The 20,541-nt window shown below is 42.5% G+C and overlaps 1 protein-coding gene across 1 annotated transcript in view; it reads left to right on the top strand.

Moving 5' to 3' along the window:
• Window positions 1–20,541, top strand: part of LOC126195200 (protein furry) — a 1,217,589-nt gene that overhangs the window by 856,600 nt on the left and 340,448 nt on the right. Inside the window, exon 27 of the mRNA XM_049933718.1 lies at window positions 3,201–3,305. Within this exon, the coding sequence (XP_049789675.1) occupies window positions 3,201–3,305 (105 nt within the window). The remainder of the gene's footprint in view (window positions 1–3,200; window positions 3,306–20,541) is intronic.

Here is a 20,541-nt window from a genome sequence, read left to right as displayed (position 1 = left end):
TCAAGTGAGCATTTAGAAGCGCAGAAAAAAATTTTGTCGTCAATATTCATTGCCTCCAAAATCGCGTGACAATGTTACTGCGTAAGGGTTGCCCGTGAGCGCCCTGCAGAATTTGACTATCACTACTTCGCTAATACAGACAGATTGCGTTCAAAATTCTCGTGGATTTTGTACACGCGATTTATGGGCATCTCAGCAAATTGCACTCCGTATGTGGAATGATCTTGGCTTGATATTTTGAAGAGAGAAGCGCAAGAACATAACCCTTCTTGCAAAATATAATATTACAGCTTCGCTGTTGTTATTTCTTTTTATAGGAAAGGAGGGATATCCCCCGTTATTTTCTAGGTTTTATCATATTTACGAGCTCCTGCGGCGTTATTGTGAAATGGTTTCTTAGTACGCCGAAGCAAAAGCGTCCAAAAATCTTCGAATTTGGAGCTGTGATACGCAACAGATTAACGATTTATCACATTTAGAAATATTTTTAGGGATTAAGTTCTTCCGTTTTTACTTTCTGATAAAATCTTTTTAGTCTTCATCTTTAAGGAAATTGAACAACTAATTACACACTCATTCTCCGCGCCATAGTTACTAGTAACGCAGTTTTCCTATGGTGACTACTTTAAATTATGTGTAATGACTTGTAGAGCTGTATAAACTGGAGGAAATGTCTCGGCAGGTGACGCTGTTATCGCCAGGACACGTTTATATCGATAGTAGGTTGCTGGTCATAGAGTTCTGCTGCCCAGTATATACTTCCCTTATCGCGTCACCTACCTGCAACGCCATGCGGCAGCATTCGGTCTCGTGATGGACAAGGGTACTTTTTAACTCAACAGTGTCAGTTGACTCATTTTAGAAAATGGGCTCGCGGAATTTTATGAGCAAGGTTGCCGGCTCGTCTCTATTGTAACGTCTCCCACTGCTGCTCTTTGAGCTGTTCTGTGACATTCTCACGCTTACTAAACGAACTAGTGATGAGTCGTGTAAATATGCTTTAAATTTTTTCTCTTTCGTTAATCCCACCTTGGTAAGGGTTCCATACCAACAAATGATACTCAAGGATTGATCGAAGAAGTGGTTTGTTAGCGATCTCTTTCGTGCACCAGTAACACGTTTTTCATGGGTTCTCCAATAAATTTGAGCCATGTATCATTACATTTATGTGGTCGTTTCACCTTAAAGGTTTCCCGAGAGAAACTCGTAGAAGCTTCAGTGTTGTGACTGATTTCAGTGACTGATTGCCAGTTATGTAATCAAATTACGCTGACGGAAAGAGTCGCAGCAACAAGGAGTTGTGCGACATAACAAAAAAAATTGGTAGGCGTGTCTCTACATCTGAAAGATGTTGTTTATTCAAATTTCGCCTCATTCGTATGAATGTGGCCCTAATAGTGCCACTGTGAGGACGCAAATCAGCTTTGGTTTAAATACACGCTGTAACGGTCGTGCGAGCTGAGTTACCTTTGAAATTGGACGTGGGAAATTGATGTTCACACAGAGCTTGAACGAGGTCGTGTAATAAGGATATGAGAAGCTGATTGTTACTTCTGCGATTTTCACAAAGATTTGGCAGGAATGTAGCCACTGTACGTGCTTACTGGCAGAGGTCGTCACGAAGGATGTACGGTCGCATGGAGACTAGACCCGGACGGTCACATGGTACTGCCGAGAGGGAAGATCATCGTGTTCGGCGGATGGCTTTGGCTCATCGAACTGCATCTGCAGCAGCACTTTGAGCAGCAGTTGGCACCACAGTGAGACGCAACGGGCTGTTACAAATCGGTCACTTCAAGGATAGGTCCGAGCCAGACGCCCTATTGCGTGCATTCCACTGACCCGAAACCATTGCCATTTACGACTTCAGTGGTGTCAAGCGAGAGCTCACTGGAGGGAAGAGTCGAGGTGTGTTGTATGTTCTGATGAAAGCCGGTTCTGTTTCGGCGCCAGGGATGGCCGTATGTTGGTTAGGCGGAGGCTAGTTGAGGACCTGCAACCAACCAGTTTGCGTGCTACACACATTGGACCAACACCTGGAGTTATACTCTGGGGTGTGATTTCTTATAACAGCAGGAACACTCTCGTGTTTATGCCGCACATCCTGACTGCAAAACTGTACGCCTCTCTGGTGATTCGATCCGTTGTGCTGCCATTGATGAGCAGTATTCCAACCGATGTTTTTCAACAGGATAACGCTCGTCCACATGTTGTTGTTGTTGTTGTTGTTGTTGTTGTTGTGGTCTTCAGTCCTGAGACTGGTTCGATGCAGCTACTCTATCCTGTGCAAGCTTCTTCATCTCCCAGTACCTACTGCAGCCTACATCCTTCTGAATCTGCTTAGTGTATTCATCTCTTGGTCTCCCTCTATGATTTTTACCCTCCACGCTGCCCTCCAATACTAAATTGGTGATCCCTCGATGTCTCAGAACATATCCTACCAACCGATCCCTTCTTCTAGTCAAGTTGTGCGACAAGCTCCTCTTCTCCCCAATTCTATTCAATACCTCCTCATTAGTTATGTGACCTCGTCCACATACCACTGTCGTAACCCAACATACTCCACAGAGTGTTAGCATATTGCCTTGGCCTGCTCGATCACCATATCTGTCTCCAATCTCGACATGTTGCTTTGGCCTGCAATCGAGCAGATATGGGACATAATCGGACGACACATCCAGCGTCATCCACAACTAGCATTAAACTGCCGTATATTGACAGATCAAGTGCAAAAGGCATGGAACTTCATCCCACCAACTGACGTTCAGCACCTGTATAAGACATCGCATGTACGTTTGCAGCCTTGTATTCAATATTCGGTCGGTTATACTGACAGTTAATGTACCAGCCTTTCACATTTGCAATGGCATATCTCGCTGTTACATTAACCTGTGATCTTGCAATGTTAATGACTTAAATGTACTACGTAGGCAAATGTATTTCTGAAAATTCATTACGCTGCATTAATTATTTTTTGGTGTTGCAACTTTTTCCATCATTACATATCGGATACTTTCGTCTAACCACGTTTGTTATATTGTAGGTAATTTTGAGGTAATTTTGCATATCGAAACTCTGTAGGATGTATTGTGTTCAGTTCCGTGGTGTAGGTACAGTTATTTTGTTGCCTTTGCAAGTGCGGCCTGCGGGTCGCAGCGCTGCGGGAGTGGAATGAAATGAGTGTTTTTGTTTGCCCGCAGTACTACGCAGCTGAGATGAGCCGGCCGGGCAGCCGCCGCGAGGGCTGGGGCTCCGCGGAGGCCACCGAGATGGTGCTCAACAATCTCTTCTACATCACCGCCAAGGTCAGTCACGTACCTTACTCTCAGGCTTGTGATTAATACGCTGTAGCCGGCCCTCAACGTCCACAAACATATGTAGCTTTAAGCACCTTGTGGATGAGTCATGTACTGTCGGTTAGACATTCTTCCCGAAAAAAAAAAAGAATAGAAAATTGACTTCGAAAATGCCAAACGCAACTAAAATTAAAGCTGACTACATTTTGTGAAGCAATAAAGAAATCGTACAATTATTGAGAGTCGTAAAACACTTCCGAATTCTATGTGATCATAGATTCCTAGGACGCAGAGTTATCTCGGGTACAAAGCTAGAAATGAACACACACATCACGCTCAAAGTTAGCAACATAGATTATGAGAATTTATTTAAAAATGGGGTGGTATGCCAGAGTCAGTTATGCAAACACTTTCAGCATCTAAGAAAATGAAGATTATATTTACGAAGTGACAATAATTATTACGAGTAATGAACACGAAACACAGATGGCCGGGATATGTATCCAGAAAAATGGGTGGTAGATCCACCAAAGAAGCTTTCAGCTGGATTTCAAGAGTTAAAGAAAGATCGGGACGACTTCCGCAGGGAAGATGGGTAGAATACATTGGAAAGCATCCAGAGGCGATACGGATGCATACAGTTGAAGGCCATACTGGTAGGTGAAGTCAGAAGAAATGACTAACGAGAAGTGGATGTCAAATGGCCCCTGCTGCTGCTGCTGCTGTTGTTGTTTTTTCTGCTACTGCCGCTGCTGACGACGACGATAACTAAAAACTTACGTGGATACGCTTGTAAATTCAAGTTTGACACAGAGCATTTGGTGCAAGCACGCGTAATTTAATATTCGAAGGCATTTTTAACAGTGCCGCCCGCATAACTGGTTCTCAGGTATGTAGTTTTGTGCAAAATTTCCCAATATGCATTGTACTTCATCTATGTTCATGCTGATAGAGGCAAGCTTCATTTCAGTAAAGGCTTCGCTGCGCCATTGTGCCAAGCTATCTGAAGCATTAAGTCGCAAGCTTATAGTGATGATATGTTTTTAACAAAAATGCGTGGCCTCTGGCCAGATCAGAATGTTATTATTGAAAAGATAAATTCTCTCACGATCGACTACACATGAGGGAAAAATTAGGAGATAGCTATAAATCCCGGGCTGTTAGAGGTGATGTATACAGGGTGTCACAAAAAGGTTCGGACAAACTTTCAGGAAACATTCCTCACACACAAAGAAAGAAAATACGTTATGTGGACATGTGTCCGGAAACGCTTACTTTCCATGTTAGAGCTCATTTTATTACTTCTCTTCAAATCACATTAATCATGGAGTGGAAACACACAGCAACATAACGTACCAGCGTGACTTCAAACACTTTGTTACAGGAAGTTCAAAATGTCCTCCGTTAGCGAGGATCCACCCTCCGTCGCATGGAATCCCTGATGCGCTGATGCAGCCCTGGAGAATGGCGTATTGTATCACAGCCGTCCACAATACGAGCACGAAGAGTCTCTACATTTGGTACCGGGGTTGCGTAGACAAGAGCTTTCAAATGCCCCCATGAATGAAAGTCAAGAGGGTTGAGGTCAGGAGAGCGTGGAGGCCATGGAATTGGTCCGCCTCTACCAATCCATCGCTCACCGAATCTGTTGTTGAGAAGCGTACGAACACTTCGACTGAAATGTGCAGTAGCACCATCGTGCATGAACCACATGTTGTGTCGTACTTGTAAAGGCACATGTTCTAGCAGCACAGGTAGAGTATCCCGTATGAAATCATGGCGGTGAATCGAGGAAGTACAGTACATACTGACGAAACTAAAATGAGTTCTAACATGGAAATTAAGCGTTTCCGGACACATGTCCACATAACATCTTTTCTTTATTTGTGTGTGAGGAATGTTTCCTGAAAGTTTGGCCGTACCTTTTTGTAATACCCTGTATAAGACGACACTTCGATGTTACAGATACGTGTTTCAGGGCTACATAAGACGTTCCTGTATCAAGAAAACACATTGTTACTTTCCGTCTTTCGTGTGATGCCATAGTGTCACTCACGATTGTATCCTACCATTACTTGTGACTAAAGGTTTAATTACCTTTCCTCCCCACTATCCCAATCGAACAGATATATTTTCACCTCTGTGATTAAATTAATGTGAGAATAAGTTTTTCTTTTGTTCCAGCAACCAGTTTTTTCGCCTCATACGAAGTTTCTATTTTTAGTATCACAAGGTAAATTCGACCAAAGCATGTACACTGTCGTCCAAACTCAACATATGGAAGCACAAAATATTTGCTGTTTAGGTTTGTTTGGAATGTTTAGAGGTGAAAGGACTCTGTGCATACTTGTGTAAAATGCATATAGTTACTTCTGAATGGAAACAGAACGCTGACCGTCGGCGTTAACGAGCATCGCAATTTCCGATTCTCAGGATGTCAGTTCTGAAAATTGTAAATAGTAGCGGCTCTTTCCGTTGTCGCAGAAGCAGTCGTACTACTGCTCTAAGTTACCAGCGGCCCTTTGACACGTCGGAAACGACCGACGCGGCCACTCTAGAATTGTGTTGGCACATTATGCGTATGCTTAAGATACTAGATAACGAAGAGTCGTAAACTTTTGGCGTCTGTCACTGTCAACACTGACTGCTGTTTATACATACTGATAAGGTTTGCCGGCCGAAGTGGCCGTGCGGTTAAAGGCGCTGCAGTCTGGAACCGCAAGACCGCTACGGTCGCAGGTTCGAATCCTGCCTCGGGCATGGATGTTTGTGATGTCCTTAGGTTAGTTAGGTTTAACTAGTTCTAAGTTCTAGGGGACTAATGACCTCAGCAGTTGAGTCCCATAGTGCTCAGAGCCATTTGAACCATTTTTTGATAAGGTTTTATGGAGGAACCAGCTTCCTTCAAGGAAAAGTAACGTTACTACATAAGGGTGTTTTGTTGATCGCTTTGTTATGGATGCGCTGTAAGGGCTATACTGCTGGAAAAATATGTGGTTGGCCGCAGTAATCACGTGGCGTTGTGTTCTTGTCACTAAGCCTACTGCGATAACAAAGGGCGTGATGGTGGTGTGTGTAGAGAGAGTGCGCAAGGAAATGTTACTCGTACGCTTCAGATTTTAAAATTTACTACATCATTACCAAAACTGAAAAATTAAAAATTAAATACAAAGAAATGAAGTCGGGATCAAAATACTCATTACTGATTGTGCAGGGAAGTACAGATTGCAATGATGCTATCAAATGAAGACGGAGAAATGTTAAACAGTTCCGCTCAGAAGTATCAGACAAAATATCAGATAGAAGGCCAAGGAAATTGTGTTTAGAGATAGTGAAACCAAAGGTAGAGAAAAAAAGCTAGAACTGGGGAAATGTCGTAAATCAAAAATGTGCTATAACAGGATGAAACGGGGAGTACTTGTGCTCGTCATCTCGTAAACTGGAACTGGGTAACGGTGGTGGTGGTCGTGGTGGTGGTGGTCGTGGTGGTGGTGGTGGTGGTGGTGGTGGTGGTGATGATGATGATGATGATGATGATGATGATGATGTGTACGTAGTCGACGTTGCTTAGATACAGTGAGATGGTGTACCGACCAAAAGGCCTGGCGATGGAAGAAATTTTCATTTCTAGCATTTCGTTTGCTGCCGGAAAGGCGGTAGCATGCAGATCATTTTCAACAGTCTGTTGCCACTGTCACGTGTTAAGCAAAACTCCTCGCAGTACCTCTTAGAGGGCCCAGGGGATGATGTTGATGGTTGTCAGCCCGGCAGATGGCGGCCTCCTTGGTGCTATGAGAGAGGAATATATTGTGTGCTTCCACAGGGTTTCATCCTCCCATTTGTTTCTATTTCATATTGATGCATAATAATGCACATGTGAGTGTACAGGTACAAGCAAACCACAGACCTGCAGATGGTACAGGTACACAGTGTGATTCTTATTAACGTTTAAAAACCTACGAAACGAGGTAGATGACTCTGGGACAACTAATTTGATGTAAGACACATGGGGCCAGAAAATTCGGGGAAATACCCCAAAAGAGGATGACAAATGTTGCACATCCGACGTCACTAGTTGACATACTCCACAGCATGTGCAGCGGTTGGGTTTGTCGTGTCTAGTGGGCAGTGTTACTCATCACCCCGACAGGCTACTCTGTTTTTGTAAATGTAAACCGATTCGTCGTAGTCTCGTGTTACCGCTGCCACGAGCACTACCGTATGACATTGGATAGTGCAAGAATGAATACAGAGTACCCGTGTGGAGCAGTGTGTACAACTGCCCCTACCATCGAAGGCAGGGAAGTACGTCATCTGGTGACATTACATGTTCAACATTGATCATCCACTTTTGGAGTATTTCCCGACATTTGCGGCCCCATGTATCTCATATTAGATTCCTTGTCTCAGCGTCATCTACGTCGCTTCGTGGGTTTTCAAACGTTAATAAGAATCAGCCTGTGTGCGTAACATGCTATTCTAAAGAACGAAGTGAGAACCTTACGATACACTAATATGCAATGTGACATGGAGTTAAAATTAGTTTCAAGCAAATAATTGAACATTAACCATCGACGCTATAAGACAAAGTTGTTTGATAAGTAGTAGCGACCAGTAGCGCTGTGTAATTGAGTTTCGCGGCAACCAAGAAGAGAACGAAAAAGTACCTGATCTGTTAACAAGGACCTTTCTATTAGCCCCCAGTAGCAAGAAAAGTTTCCTCGTCGAAATGTTTTTAATAACATGCCAGGAGTTTTACGGTGCCCTCGTCTAAATGCTCTTAATAACATGCCAGAAGTTTATACGGTGTCCTAAGTAAAATCACGTTACAGGCGACATTCTGATCGTTCGCCCAGGACCGGGGAGTAGCCGCGCGGGATTAGCCGAGCGGTCTCAGGCGCTGCAGTCATGGGCTATGTGGTTGGTCCCGGCGGAGGTTCGAGTCCTCCCTCGGGCATGGGTGTGTGTGTTTGTCCTTAGGATAATTTAGGTTAAGTAGTTTGTAAGCTTAGGGACTGATGACCTTAGCAGTTAAGTACCATAAGATTTCACACACATTTGAACATTTTTGAACTGTGGAGTAGAAATCTAACTTCCAGAAATTTCAGGCAGAGTGAAGGTTGCATAGTTGGAGTGTGATGCATGTTATTAAAATAAAACCGGCATTGACTATTTGCTTGAACTTGTTGTGCATCATGAATTAAATTACTCTTGTTTGTCTCTTAAGGTAATTTATTTACACTTCCCTGGTCTCACTGTCAAATAATTATTGCGCTGCCTGCACTCTGGTTCGCTGTGGTAAAGTGATCCTGGGACGGGAAAGTGGGAGGAGGCAGGCCCAGATTACGGTCATTGTCTCGCACCACTGCAGCTTCCAAAAGTCAACGCAGTCCATTATTGACATGGCATTGTTTTCCTTAAATTACAACAGTATCAGTGGTAAGCTTCGCAGTTGTAAGACAAATTCACGGCTATAGCCCGTGAGTAAGTTGTAGCGTCACTATTGAAATTTATGACCTCATTTCTTGTTCTAGTGAGTTGACTCTGAAAGGTTTCCAGCAAAGGTACCTGTCCATCCAAACAGCTGTGGAAAATGACTGTAGGATACCCACATAAACCGGAGTGTCCTTAAATCAGTACTTGTAGCGGCCACAAGGTATCTGAAGTAATCAGTGAAAGTTTTGTCGGCGCGCATTTGGGGCCCAGCTAAGTACGGTTGGGCTGTAAATTTAATTATCTGCTCGTCGTCAACATTCAGCGACCTATGACATAATGCGTTAGACTTATTTATTTATTCACGGTAGTAGTCCACAATTGTAGTAGATGAAAATGAAAACTTTTCTCCGTCTAGTTTTTCCCCAGTTTGCGTCAGCGACAAATGCTCTACAGAAGAGAAAATAATAACACAGTAAATGCATTTCAGTACGTCAAAACCTAACATTTCTTGCGTAACGGTTGATTACGATCATTGGCGACACAGAATTTTTAGAATACAATTCAGCTGCCATGCTACCAATTCCAACACCTGTCACAAACGATTTGTCCCGGTTGCGTATTTTCAAGGATAACTTCAGCTGTTCTTATGACATTTACGCATTTCGCATTCCTGTTTGCCGCCACCCTCTTTACCGGCAATTTCACAGTGTAGAGTGAATTGTACCGTGGAAAGCGAATTGTTTCTTACAGTGCCAATGCGCTGTACTCTCGAGATTACGCCCTGCTTGCAGTGCAGTGTAGTGAGGCCCTGGTAGGAGAGCGAAGAGCACCGGAGTGTGCATTAGCACACACAGCACCGCCCCCGTCGCTCCGCCACTTGCGACGCATTTCCAGGACCCGGAGCTCTCTTCCCCGCTTACACGACTCGGGCGCGCGAGATCACTGATGCGGCCTGCTCTACTGGAAGCATTCCGCGGACTGTTTGCCGCCTCCTATTTCACTGGAACGCTCTACTCTCCTTTCACGACGCGCAGTTCTTCCTACCTTGACGTTTTATACCACTCTATAGCATCCACAACAAAGTTCGCGGACTTCTAGCGCCAGTGTCACCAGCTGCCATTTTACATTACACAGTAAGTGGCACACTTCTGAGGCAGTCAGCATCGTGTGCTGTCTTGTCGGAGTATGTCATCATCACTGTCATCATCATTAGCTACAGGAGCAGCAGACATTTGACATTCTCTGCTTGATAAAGCCATCCTCTAGGTCCTACTGTGAATTCCTGTCTACCTCTGCACGCGCCGATCTTCTTCCTCCTTCTTCCTAATTCCACATGCCCACCTCCAATTTGGTAGTCGTTCCGGTCTTTACTTGCCAATAAAATTCCAGAAAGGAACTTCTTTGGTCCACCTACCACAAATTCGCCTGATCACAAGTTGCACCATTTCATTGTCATTACATTTATAATTAAGTTTTCCACTTCAGTCTCTTCTCTCATCCATTTATTTGTTCGCCTCTCTCTCCTGGCAATTCCTAGCGCACATCATTCCATTGCTCGCTGATAAACCCTCGCTTTTGAATGGTTTTCGTATTTATGACTTGCTGACAAGTCAGAACTGCTAGGGTCGAGTAATTGAAGATCTGAATGCAAGAAATGGATAATGACCACTTTTTGTAAAACTGAATTATTTGGCTACATACATATAGTTTCTTCTGTTGTCCAATGTTTGAATTTTTTTCCAAATGTTGCATATTGTGAGGGGTAGATGATAATTCAATTCAGTGATACTTTCTTAGAGTGCATGAAGCAGATAATAGCCGGAAGTATGTGGTTCTTTTCTTCGCCAAATTGGCCTCAGTTTCCATTGCAGGGAAAGGACTGAATGAAACTGTATCAATCTTAAATCATCACACAAAAAACGACATATCAGATGACTTTAAAATGCTGCGTAGTGTCACGGATAACTGTGCAATAAAGAATAAAAATATCTGATGGCTCACCACTTGAGCACACTGGCTGCATCAAGGTAGATTTATGAAAAATTGCTATTTTCCTCAGTGTGCCCAATCATGTATGTCATGTGGTCATGTGTTTTCCCAGACTGGGAAGATCAATCGGTAGAAAGAGTATATTTTTGTACCAGAAAAATGGTATGATATTGTGTCATCAGCGCCCAGTAAATTCACTGTAGTGAAAGTGCAGCAGGAGATAAAATTCGACTTTAAATCGCATCTTTTGCCATATTCAAGAAGATGATTAAAAATGTCAGTAAATCATATCACAAATTCATCTACTAAGCTCGCCTCTGGTATCCAGAACATCAGAACATAGCTCTTGGATCCAAGTTCTGTTTTCTAAACGAATAAGGAAGTTCCAAAACTACAGGCACCTCTGTTCTACATGACTACACTGCCTCTCAACAGCAATAAATATGCAGATGTAATTAGACTCGCGGGAAAGAATATCCCTCTTATACACAAGAAGCGGCGCATGGACCTCAAGTGTGTTGGTCGTAATGTAGGATCTGACAATGATACATCATTTGAGGAGGTTCGAATATAATATAGATTATTTTGGAACTTTTGATATAAACACAATTAGGCTACTTTTTTACTTCCTTTTAAACTGCATTTTCGTTTGTGCCACTAAACAAATTGCAAACAAAGTTCTTCAAATATTCTACGCTAATTTATTTATATTTTTAATAAGGACATAATAACTGAAGTAATGGCTTTCTTCTGAAACGTATTTTTTCTTAATTTTCATAATTCTTTAAATAGTTTGAAATATATTTATTCTAGTTTTTTATGTTGTTTAGTAAATAATTGCTCACATATAGATAGAAATTCTGTACAGTGAATCCTCTGTTTCAGTCTCAAAAAAGTAAATGCAAGAACTGGATGATTCCATTATGTATGTTGCTCCTTTTGTAGTCCTTATGGATGAAATAAGATGTAGGAAACTAACTCAGTAGCACATTTTGGGCTACATTTCCATGGTGAACGCAAATGTTTAGTAAATTTTTTGTAATATTTAGTGTAAAATGTTTTCTCAGAATTTTGCTTGTGGTTACTATTCAACTCTTGCGCTCTTATCTTCTTATGTAATGTTGCTTTCCGGAAATATCATAAAATTACACCCTATATAGTTTACCAATTACAGTCCAGGTTTAAGTAGTTCTAAGTTCTAGGGGACTGACGACCTCAGAAGTTAAGTCCCATAGTGCTCAGAGCCATTTGAACCATTTTTTGAGCACTTTCAAAATGTGTTCTCAGTATTGGAGATCGCCTTCAGAATGTGACAAGAGTCCACAAACATCTTCCTTTGTTCCAGCGCTTAAGTTCCGCAGCGGTAGTGTGTGTAAGAACAAGGTGTTCGTCAAGCAAATTTGATGAAACTGTCCACAGCATAAGTACCGGCATATTACCTCAATGTCGAATAACAGCCGCTTACTTAAACCCACGGACATTAGTACCTAGTCTCGGTATTTCTCATCTGCGTAGTATAAAGGCAAACCATTAGGCAGGGTAAAGCCGAACATCACCGATAAAATTTCACAAGATGTCCGGGATCGCTGTTGTGAAGGTATTTTCAAAGAAACAAAAATAGTGGGGGTAACCAAGCAACTCATGATTACATCATTACTCTCTAACGAGCCACCGGACTCCACTAGACCATTACACCAAAAGATTCACAACATACCCCTAAACAACCTCCGAAATTTTGTGGGTGGAAGTCTGGCCATGCTATATACCATCATTTTAAATGCAGAGTGAGTCGATGGAGAGAATAAAATGTGTTAGAACTGGGGTCCAGCAAGTTTGTACATTTCATCAGAAAGATTTATTAGGACTTATACGTGCCCTAGTGCCGTGAAATGAGAGCTTCAAGGAATTACGAAAACGGAACTTCGCTCTGGTGGTCTAAGAAATTAACTATTAGGGACGGATGAAATCTATAACATGCTATACGAATCAAGCGACAGACTTCTGGTCAGTTGTTACAGAGAACATCCGTTGCATTCAGGTATAGAAGTAAGAGACAGACGGATCCAACTATAGCTGATAAACCACGTTTTTCGAGGTGTTGTTGCTGCCCAAAAGCCAGTGACTGCAAGAAAGAATGAGCGACCTTGCTTGGCACAGACCACGCGGTCATTGGTCTAATGAAACGTAAGGAGGCGTTTTGTTGAATCATGAGTAATAGTTCACGATGGGCCACTGTCAGCAGTGTGTGAACCCGACGGATTCCTAGTGAACGATGTCTACGACCAAATGAGTTTGTTGTACCGACAGTGACGTTGAGCGTAAATTGTGTGAGGTTGATGTTGTCTGTTTTTTGTTCGATCAAATGACAGCCGGTTTTCAACATTTCAGACAACAGAATGACACTCACATTGTGACAAGGTCTGGAATCGAATCGGCCGGCCGCGGTGGCCGTGCGGTTCTAGGCTCTCCAGTCCGGAGCCGCGCTGCTGCTACGGTCGCAGGTTCGAATTCTGCCTCGGGCATGGGTGTGTGTGATGTCCTTAGGTTAGTTAGGTTTAAGTAGCTCTAAGTTCTAGGGGACTGATGACCACAGCAGTTGAGTCCCATAGTGCTCAGAGCCATTTGAACCATTTTTTTGGAATCGAATCACTCCGTTACAAGATGACAGTGATCGTGTTCAAGGGCAGGAAAGTATATTGATTAACTTGCTCGAAGTTCCATCGTAATTCCCAGCGAGCATAATTTGGAATGAATCATAGTGTATGTAGCATCAATTCACCCAAGAAGGCATGAACTGCTATTATTCAACGCTAGGAAATAATGAAAGCAAATTTGATCATTAGTATATCAGAACCTAGTAGAAAACCGTCCACGAAATTATGAACAGTCAGTGTTAGCGATAATTCATACATGTCAGTTGATACGTGACTTAAGTCTTTAACAAACCACAATGGAAGTCCGAGAGCTACCAGACACTTTCGTCAGTGGCATTATAATTTAGATAAAAGAAATTGATTGTTGATGGCAATGATTGTTCTTACTGTGAAGTGCGATGCTACTAAATCTTAACATTAACGCTTACTTACAGAATTTATGTTAATTTATTAGTTTTTCAATTACATGTTAACGCATGTGCATGCGTTACGTAACAGACAAGGAGAATATTTCACGTTACGTCTTAGATTAACATTCATATCGATGAAGTGATTTTCATACATGTTGTGGAATAACTGAATTTATGTTTTAACTTGTCTTGCAAAATAATTTTGTTTTGTACGGCTTTTTATGTAGTCGTGTATATTTCTTTCAAGTGGGTGAACTCGAATAAAATGCTGTCAAAATCTTGTCTGTGACGGTTTATCGCCAGCGTGAATTAGTCAAAACTTGCCATGTGCCTAGGTTTATGCTTCCTCATTACATCCGTCGCTAATGACATCGATGTCGATGGGGCGTTAAGCCGTAATCTTCCTTCCTTCATTTACAACAGTCAAAGAAAGGGCGACTGTGTTCACATTTTACCGTATCTCCCGTAAAACCGACCACCACGTCGGGCGCCCCGAAATTGCATCGCAGATAAAAATAGCTTGGTAGACCATCGACGAACAAACATGTGTGAACTAGCTGTGACCAAGACCCTATCGGGAGAACGCGTACGCTATATTGAAGAATTGACCATGAGAAAGCTTTCTGCTAGTAGTGTGCAACATTTGGATGCTGAACAAAACGAAATACGAAACTACTTTTTCAGAAATTTTTGTGCTGTTTTAAAAATAATCTAAATGCTTTGTACAGCTGTTTGTTACTGTGGCTGAGACATGGGTTCTCCATACCACAAACTAAACAGCTATCAAAGCGATGGGCAGAAGGCAGTATCGCTGCAGCAAAAACGTGTGAAATCAATTTCATCAGTCGGAAAGTTCTTTTATTAGTTGTTGTGTTGTTCTGGGAAGCGAAAGGGACTTCTGTTACTGATTACTTGCCAAGAGTAAAATAATCATTGGATTAGTTTTCAAAACTAGTTTTATATTAGGATAATGCTTCCGCCCATAAACTAGCGTTGCTTAATTGGAAAAATGAGCAATTGAGCTGTTAGAGCATATACTGCATTCGCTGGCTTTGGCACCCTCTGACTTACATTAACCCTGCATCGAAAAAACTTTGGGTCTGAAGAACATTTTATCTGCCGTTAAGAGGTTAGAACAAATGTAGACTGGTATTTAGCTGATCTGCTATAATTGCAGTTCACACATGGAATCTAATCACTAGAAAGTCTTCAGTCAATAGAGCGCTGACCTGAGAATTCACTACACGGAAAAACACATGCATGTTTGACGAGCAGTCCGGTGAAAGTTACTCTTCCTTTCAGAGTTTTTGTGCCTATTCTGGTGTAAGGTAATCTTAGTGTGTCAGACTAGAATATCTAGTGATGAATACGAGTCGTGGGCTTTATACTTGGGGCTTTATACTCGTTGGCTTTATACTTGGACACTTGGCTACGTTACGCCACGCTACTTGCGGCGGTTGTAGGGCACAGCCTGCCACGGTATGTACCAGTGCGTCCACCGCGATAAGAGCCAGGCCACCAAAAGCGCCACCCTGCGCCGTGCGCAATTTGCGCCAATTGTGCTGCCTTATCGATCGATTCATTACGGCGGTGAACGGCAGGCTTCCGATACCTTCCCTTCCCTCTTCCACTCTCTCGCCCACGTCCCCCTTACCGAGGGAGGTGACTGCTCTAAGTGTCGGAACCTGTTACTAGAAGTCCAATAGTAGCTATTGGCGCCTTCTCAGTTAAACAGATTAATAGTCCCTGGAATGATACAGTCACGGTTACTGAAGCGCTCACTAACGAGATATTGAAACAAAGTAGATAGTCACAGTAACTCGAAAACATTTCGAATCCAATTACAATTATGCATTAAAGTGTTTTCTGAAAATGAGGCTACCCGAAGACATGGCGTTATACTTCGCTTACTGCAATGGAAAATTAGATCTGAAACGTACTGGACTAAGACAAGTGCTTAGTATTTCGCAACGTAATTTATTGTGAGTTCCTTGCGTCACATAACAGATAACTGGTAACAAAAATTTCAAGTGAGGCTCTTGAAAATTCAGTGTGGAATTTACGGTGATTTGTAGTCGATATTTACGTTGTGAAGATCAAATGCTAATGTACTACCGTTTATGAGGGAGAATGTGAACGAACACACTTGTGTGAGCATTTTGATCCGCTTTACAGAATCGGTTGTTTTCTTATCGATTCTCCTTTTGTTTGTAATATCTTATCAACCGTATCATTTGCTTAACAAATTAAAGTCATAACTGGTAATCTTATTACTTTGAAGATATAATGTTTTCCTGTTTGGCATCTACAGAATCGAATTTGGTTAAGACATAAGACTACTATTTGGTACAACGTGAAAACGTGGTGGGAAGGGGGTGGGGGGGGGTGGTCAAGGCATTGACCGCTCATTTGTCCGTTATTGTTATTTTCCCTAAATCAAGCAAATTCAGGTATGGTTCCTTTAAAAAGGCCAGGGTCGATTACTTACCTCATCATTCTCCAAATTACCTAATTCTGTGTCTGAAATTGTCTTCGTGTCAATAGAATGGAAAAGACGAACTTCTCTTCTCTAGCCTAGTGTTCGAAGCGATGTGTTTCGTTCATGAATTACACTTCTTTAGGGTATTTCCAGTGCATCTCAAACTTCATACTGTGGCAGTCCGCCATATATCGGTCCGGATAACCTCAGATATTGTATGTGTGTGTCTGATTCTAACGACTGATCGATTAATCGGTGACGTTAATAAAATATGCCAATTTGGAACATACCTCAGCATTATTCATTATTCAACGACAGGTATCGGTATAGATGGCTGGCCAGCGATGTTGGCCCTTGGAGAGGATAGATCAAGACACACTTCTTCTAAGTGCGACTTTTTACAGAACATGAAGCATACACTCTGTATGTTTAACATCTACGGTCACCTTACCAATGTTCCTTGCTATAGAAAGGACTTGGACATTAACGAAATATACGGTTTGGTTGCAATCCTTGGCGTATTTCAAAGTGATAACAATTTCAAACACAGTCTGCCTGATGACACTGTCCTGAATTACCACTGAGGCACTGCCATGGAGCACTCATCTCTTTTTCACCCAACCGCTGCCATTGACAAATGTAACAGTATAAATATGTACGAAAATTATGCAGCATGCAGTCACTGAGAAGTGGCTTCATTAAGTGAGCTTCAGCACCAGAAACACGAATGTCTAATCGTGCGTGCCCTCAGTAATATTCGGAAACGAAAAATTTATATTGATGCAATTGGATATAAAAATGATCAAATTCTAGCCGTGACACACATAGGCTTCTCCTTCGTTTCGGTTAACAGTCGTCCTTACTAGATAATGGATTTCGATCATAAAGAAAAGCATTCCTGGCGCCAAATTTCTCTGCAAACGATCTTAACAAATTTTTCACGCGGGACCCAACTTCCACGTCCCCTCACCGAAAGTAGTATCAGTAAATGTGTCTCTCTAGCCAGCACATTTGACTCGTGTTCCGGAGGACGGCAGTTCAAATCCGACCATCCAAATTGTTTTTCTGTGACTTCCCTCCATCGCTTACGGCGAATGCTGCGGTGGTTCCTTTCAAAGAGCACAGCCAAATTTCCTCTCTCCGCTTTCCTAATGCGAGATTGTCTTCCGGCTCTAATGACCACTTCGTCGACGGGACGTTTCACCCTAGCCATTCTCCCTTCTGTCTTGCCCCCCTGCCCTCTCTTGTTCCTTCCGTCCTTTCTTTTAGGCCAGACCGTGGCCCGGGAGTATCTGGGAACTGCCATGCCTCTAATGCATTGCTGCATCTTATTCAAGATATGTAATAGAATATTATATTAGTCATGCTTAACTGACAAAGTAAACTTAAATAAATTAGGAAAAAAGAATTGATATGCCGGGAAACATCACAGAGTTTTCTACTATTTATGCGCTTTGCATTATACGAGTAGAAGATAATTTGCCATTCTTGCCATCGATCGTTGTTCATATTGCATTACGTACTATGTTTTTTAGTTTCTTCTTTTGATGCGACATGCATGTATTCAATTGCCTGGTCCAGGGGTTGTCGACATTATCTACGCGGTTGTATATAGTGTCTAACACACTTTCTTGCCGTCGACGTAGCACTACCATCGTTTCTGACATTGCCTTCCCTTTGCGAAGCATGTACTAAGTTCTGTTCGTGAAAAGTGATCGTAAAACCACATGCCCTATTTAATATTCCCTAACCGCTTGCTTGTGTTTTGTTTATTAGGCGCCAGTGCAGAAGTGTTCCAGATCCATACGGAAGTGAAGAAACTCTGCATCAACTTCAGTCCCGATGTATACAGCGTTTTGACCCACATGGTCACGCGGTCGTTAACCTGCCAGTCTGCGCGCTAGGTGTTCTTGATTTCTCGTTTCAACAGTAGACTGTATCACTGAGGAAACAACTCGCTCAGAGAAAACTTGGTGTCCTTTTGTGACCTGTTCTTTTCCACCCACAGCCACGTGTGTGATAATTCTGGACCTCGTGCGGTTTGGTAAACATGATCCTAGGCAGGAAGCTCACATGGCTGCCTTGCTAGGTAAACTTATATTGCAACCGTAGGCCTACTTTAGAATGAGAATCAGTTTTCGTAACGACATCAGTGGTTAAAAATTGCTTCAAATTCTCCATATTAACTGATGACAACATTCAATAGGAGAGAAGCTTCATTTTGCTCTGACGTAAGGGTGCCTACTCTTCATAAACGAGCAAAGAAGCTGTACGTAACCGTCGTTAATCGGGAAAAGATAATTTCGGACATTCTTTTATATTGCTCCTCAGCGTTTAGCTTATCTGTTAGAGGATTATGGATTATAACAAAAAACTAGGGCTCTTCTTTTCGGAAAAGATAGCATCCTGCTGTCAGGCGTGATAGACATCATGACAACATAAACATAATCGTCATTTCAAACATACGGTTGGCCTAAACATCGTACCCAGTGATCATTCCAAAAGAGACTTATGAACGATATACAGATACGAAATTGTGGTGGTGGTGGTTGTGGTGGTGGTGGAGATATGACGGCGTGGACACTGTATAATACCCTTACTAAAATTTTAAGAGGCAGTTGTCGATAGAGGGCGCAATATTAATAAAAGTGAACCCCAAAAAAGCATAAGGAACGCCCTTAAAAGAACGCACGCGCGCACAGCACGTTATCAGATCTAAAACCATCTGTAAAAAGAGAGAAAGCTGTGCAGATAATTAAAATAATACAGCTGATAGCTGCTGGCTGCTCACTGGAATAAAAGGGATGAGTCAACCAGTGTGCAACAAGCACCAGCCTAAAAGCTGCGGGCGGAGTCCAGACAATTCACAAAATTTTCGAAGCCTGGCCACAGTCGTCTCGTCTTCAGCTAAAATAGAGGGCGTATCCCCACATAAATTTACTCGTTCCCGCTTATAACAGTGCAAAATGCACTCAGTTAAAATGTGGCGTACAGTCAGCTGCACGCCACAGGCATCACATATTGGCGGGTCGTCTCGCGGGAGGAGGATACCTCGCGTTAGGGAGCAGTGTCCAATTCGGAGGCGCGTCACGGCCACGTTCTTTCCTCCGGAATGACCGGCATCCGCAGCGTATTGTCCCTCACTGCCAGCCACAAGTGTATAGGTCTCCGACACACAAAGGTATGAAGATTTTCCGAAGGATAATGTGTTATTTTTTTCTTGTCTTACCCATGAGGGAATAAGTTCGACAATATTTGGATGATTGGCTATAATATTTGGTGGCACAATCTTATAGCCTCTTTGAGGAAGTGGTATTGCTGCCCAATTCTGATGCAGGTGATTTGATTCTACGTATACACTATCCCGTACAACTACACGGCATGCTCGCATTGCACAAACGTCGTGCCCTATGCCACACTGATGCGTGGAACACTACTGTATACATTTCCCACAGCTCAAGTCATGCTCTGCACGTATTATGTTTCCACAGAATTTATCCAAATAACACCACCATTAATGTTACGCAGTATCCCAGTTGCTGTATTTTTTAATAAAACAACAGTCAGCGTTTTGTTACTGTTAATATACTAAACATACGTTCAAGTGAGGTGAAGCCCATCTTCCTATCTAGCCATCCAGTTAGCCTATACGTATCCTATGGTTTCCGTAAACGAAGGCAAGGGAAAGGCCAGATTATTTCCGTGAACAGACCGCAGTCGATTTCGTAGCACATCCTTGTCCAAGTGAGTTAGTTCTCCTCGCATTCAAGAAGTTATATTGCAGCTCTCCTTCCGTCTCCCTGTCCCCTAGTGAAACAATGAATAGATATTCACGGAGCAGCTGCGGATACGCTTGTATGTGTCTCTTGTCAGTGAGTCCGCCTGAAGTTTCACAACAAGGCAACCCGCCAAACACTGCTGTCTTGCGCTAACATGTTTCTGTGCAAGATAACTAGTACGAGGGACGTTTGAAAAGTCCGTGCAAAAATAAAAATACTTACGTGTTTGGGGTAAACCTTTTTTTATTTTTCGACGTAGTCTCCTTTTAGACTTATACACTTCGTCTAATGCTGTTCTAATTTGTTGGTTCCTTCCGAATAATAGAAATTGTCCAAGTCTACAAAATAGCTATTAGTTGCTGCACTCACCTGCTCGTTTGAATAAAATCTTTGTCCCGCCAGCCATTTCTTCAAATTGGGGAACAAATAGTAGTCAGAGGGAGCCAAGTCTGGAGGATAGGGGGGGGGGGGGAATCTGAAACGAGTTGGTATGCTATT

Source organism: Schistocerca nitens, chromosome 1, assembly GCF_023898315.1.
Source record: "Schistocerca nitens isolate TAMUIC-IGC-003100 chromosome 1, iqSchNite1.1, whole genome shotgun sequence".
Lineage (NCBI taxonomy): Eukaryota > Metazoa > Arthropoda > Insecta > Orthoptera > Acrididae > Schistocerca > Schistocerca nitens.
The sequence above is the reverse complement of the archived record's forward strand: the minus strand, read 5'-3'. Positions and strand labels throughout refer to the sequence as shown.